Genomic DNA, 3,585 nt, shown 5'->3' with positions numbered 1-3,585 from the left:
GGGACCTTCAGTAGCTCATGTTTGGCTAGCACCTTTGAACTCTACAGGGGTAAAGAAGAAAGGTGTGAGCATCATTTTCAGACAGAGAGACATTTATAGGCTTACTTTGGTCCTTTACTGACCCCTAAGACACCAAATCTTTCACACATGGTCCAGCCACAGAGGAAGTCGATCTCATAGTTGTGGTTGAGGATGATGATAACGTGCTCTTTGCCGAACTTGTCCACCGTGGCCTGGTCGGTGTATAGAACGCAGTCTGTGCCCGACCACCACTCAAGCAGCATCACCAGCTCTGCCCGCACATGGACGCACACGGTTAGGAAGACACCAGTGACCATATGACACTTTTACCGAGGCATCGGGACTATACTCACGGCTCCATAAAGAGTAGGAGAGCCTGCAGTTGATTCTGCGGTACAGTTGCTTGTTGATCGGCCACAGGATGCAGGTGCAGAGCTGGATGAAGTTTATGATGAGGCCACTGACCACGAACACAAAGCCCATCAGCAGCTGCAGGATGAAACAGGCTCTTCAGGTAAGCCAGGAGAGCCATGGCTGAGGAGCCTCGAGAGCAGAGCAGGCTCCTCTCTATACACTACGACCAACCTGAGACACCACAACACACACAAGCAGAGTGAAAAGACTCACAACACAAACATTCAAGGAGAAAAATGACAACCTGATGGAAAACTGTTACTCACCACGGTGGGATGCTTTTACAAGCCGCGCTTACACGGTCCTTCAGCCAATACTACGGTCCTGTGAGAAACAGCAGAAAAGGTTCAGAAAGGTTAACGGTGGCAGGAGTGACATGAAACATAAAAGACTGTGACAGAACAGTCAAATTCAATTATTCAATTATATAAACTGTGCAGCGCTTCATCAAAAAGGTGAATCTATGGCAAATAAAGGCGGAAAAAGGTCAGAGACAGCCTGTTACGAAAGCGTGAAAGGCCATTGGTTGCAATTTTCAGTTTGTTTTCGACATTTAATCAGATAAAATGAGGAATGTGACCTCAAAACATTTATGTGGAACCTTAGTTTTAACCCTTGACACAGTGTAGGTCATAGGTTGCCACAATGACAGACCTGCTGCTAGAATGTAGTGTTCTTGTGAGAATTCTTCACTCCACTGTCTGCCTACAGGTGAAACACATTCACCTCAGGCAAACTAGAAACTCTAAAAGACATGACAGCATTCACTGCACAAAACATGTCACAATTTCAGCTAACAATATACAAATGAAATGTTGTTTTAACAAGCCTGTAAACATATTCACTGTCATAAAGTGGATTATTAGATAAATTACTGTGCAGCACCAGCACCATATACAAATGTACAGTTGCCCGTACCTCTCTTGCATTCACTGTTAGAACTGCATCAGCAAATCAGCAAAAAAGGCAGCGTGCCATTCGCTTTTAACACAACAATGTATGGGACTGAGGCTGCATGGTAGAAACCAGACCACAAACACAGAGTCTGGGAGTCACACTGACGTAACGGTCCGCAACAACAGACGCTGGTTGTCCGTGTTGTGTTTATCAACTAGTTACTTAGTCCTTATCCTGATACTGTTCAGCATTTTTTAACAGAACAAATAAAGAGCAAAACTCTCCAGTCTAGTCTAGGGGCAGATAGCTGGATAACACTATATCCTGCCAAACAAAACACAAGCTTCTAAAAGCCAACTTAGAGACTATTTAAACACAACCCCCTATCTACGAGTCCAACAAAAGCATGTTTAATTTAAGCCACAGCTAAAACAAACCCTGTCCACAGTTTGTTGGCAACAAGTTCCATCCACTGAAATCAATCCCCTTAAACAGTGCAACACAATACACAGAATAATAAAGTGGCTCAGTGTGAAGGAAATTAAACCTTACATGTGTATCCACAGTAGTTCTGCTCAGAGTCTTGGGCCAATGAATAGGAAAAATCCCTGGGACAAAGTGGTGTGTTGAAATACTGCCACGTGTGCATACATCATCCGATGCGCTGATTGTAAGTCCAAACATCCACAGTTCTCTTTGCATTGTGTTACAGATATGACCTTTATTCTGACTGCAGGTGCTTAAGATGCATTACTGCACATTTCACTTTTTTGGAAGGGTGAAGAGCTCCAACACTCCATAAAACAAGACGGAGTGATTATTGAAACAGTCTGGATTATAACTGATGGATGTGATTTGATTTCAGTTCCTTTAACCTGATCAACACAGAAACTTTTATGGGTGAAGATCTACAGTTTCAGAGGTGAAACTCTTGCGCATACTCACATTTGTGCAGTTGGTTTGGATATTTAAGCTTTTTCTCAAATTTGTCACCAAACATAAATTATTTAAACATGGATTTCATGTTAATGAACCACCTGATTCAATCTCATTAGAAAGCCATACTTTTATGTCTTAGATCTGAAACTTTTACAACAGTGCTTCATCACTAAGGTGTAAATCCTCATCTTAATTTCTGAAAACACACAGAAGCTCACCCTTTCTAAGAACATACTAAAGAATCTTAATTAAAAAAAAAAAAAAAAAAAAAAAAAAAAAAACTTATAATAAAAAACTTAAGTCAGAGGGAAAAAACCTTGCACTCTGAGTGTCAGATTCTCCTACAAAGCATTTATTTTTTCACCTTTGTATTTCACAACAAGACTAGTAAAGGCCTGTTATCTTGCTTTGACAGCATTATGTTTTCTCAGCTCGTGTTTGTCCAATAGCAGACTACGTTCCCTCGCTGGCCTTTGCTGTGGCAGCTCACAGACTTTTTTAAAACGCGCCATGAACTTTGTTCTCATTTTCCTTCCGGCTCTCCCGTCTCCGCTCTCATCTATGTTCATTTGTAGAGTCATATTACTCACAATAACCACAAATTTCCTCTCAATGGGCAATCAAGGCCTAAAATGGTCATCGTAGCACAAAGCTGTGTTGTCTTATGTGTGCCTCTTACAACTGTAGTTTGAAGTCTTTCAGGGTTTTAGACAGAACACTGACGGAGAAGGAAAAGACCAAAAACAAACAGTGCCTTTGTACATAAACCAGTGCTGAATAATAAAGACTAGTTTGTGAAAACTGCAGGCCGACATCCACCTCCCTGCTGAAGCAAGGCCAACCTGTGACCCACTCAGCCCCGAGGGAAGATTAGGGACGCTGACTGGGTTAAAGCTGCTTAAGGCTGGACAGCTGCTTCTGCCCTGCATCACCTGAAAAAGCTTATTTTATTTTCTGCAAGCCTCTGATCAAAGAGAAAAAAAAACAAAAATGGCTCACATAAACATTGAAAACCAGACGATTAAATACTGCAAGTCCGACAGACCCACCTGAGCAGGTGGCACGAAGATCACTGAGTTCTAAAAACTTAATTTGACTGGCATGTGTCCTCCATTTAAAACACACTATAACCACAAGACTTTAACTCTAGTCCATTAAATGGCTCTGAAAAATTCTATCAAACCCGTCCAAGCCTCCAGTGGACAAACCTCTTCTTGCGTCTTAAACTTACCAGTAGACGTAGTAGGCCATGGCCATGACCACCAGCGCCCCACAAATCCCAGTAAAGATCATCACAGCACTCTGGTTCAACAT

The 3,585-nt window shown here is 42.1% G+C and overlaps 1 protein-coding gene across 1 annotated transcript in view; it reads right to left on the bottom strand.

Annotated features, from left to right (window-relative positions):
* Positions 1–3,585, bottom strand: part of LOC115415870 (1-acyl-sn-glycerol-3-phosphate acyltransferase gamma-like) — a 4,434-nt gene extending 849 nt beyond the window's left edge. The window contains exons 1-5 of the mRNA XM_030129529.1: positions 3,503–3,585; positions 721–759; positions 375–529; positions 123–292; positions 6–41 (exon numbers count right to left, since the gene is read on the bottom strand). Coding sequence (XP_029985389.1) covers positions 6–41; positions 123–292; positions 375–529; positions 721–759; positions 3,503–3,585 — 483 coding nt within the window. The remainder of the gene's footprint in view (positions 1–5; positions 42–122; positions 293–374; positions 530–720; positions 760–3,502) is intronic.

This window comes from Sphaeramia orbicularis, unplaced genomic scaffold (genome assembly GCF_902148855.1).
Source record: "Sphaeramia orbicularis unplaced genomic scaffold, fSphaOr1.1, whole genome shotgun sequence".
Taxonomy (NCBI): domain Eukaryota; kingdom Metazoa; phylum Chordata; class Actinopteri; order Kurtiformes; family Apogonidae; genus Sphaeramia; species Sphaeramia orbicularis.
Note: the sequence above shows the minus strand (reverse complement) of the source record. Positions and strands in the feature narration are given on the sequence as shown.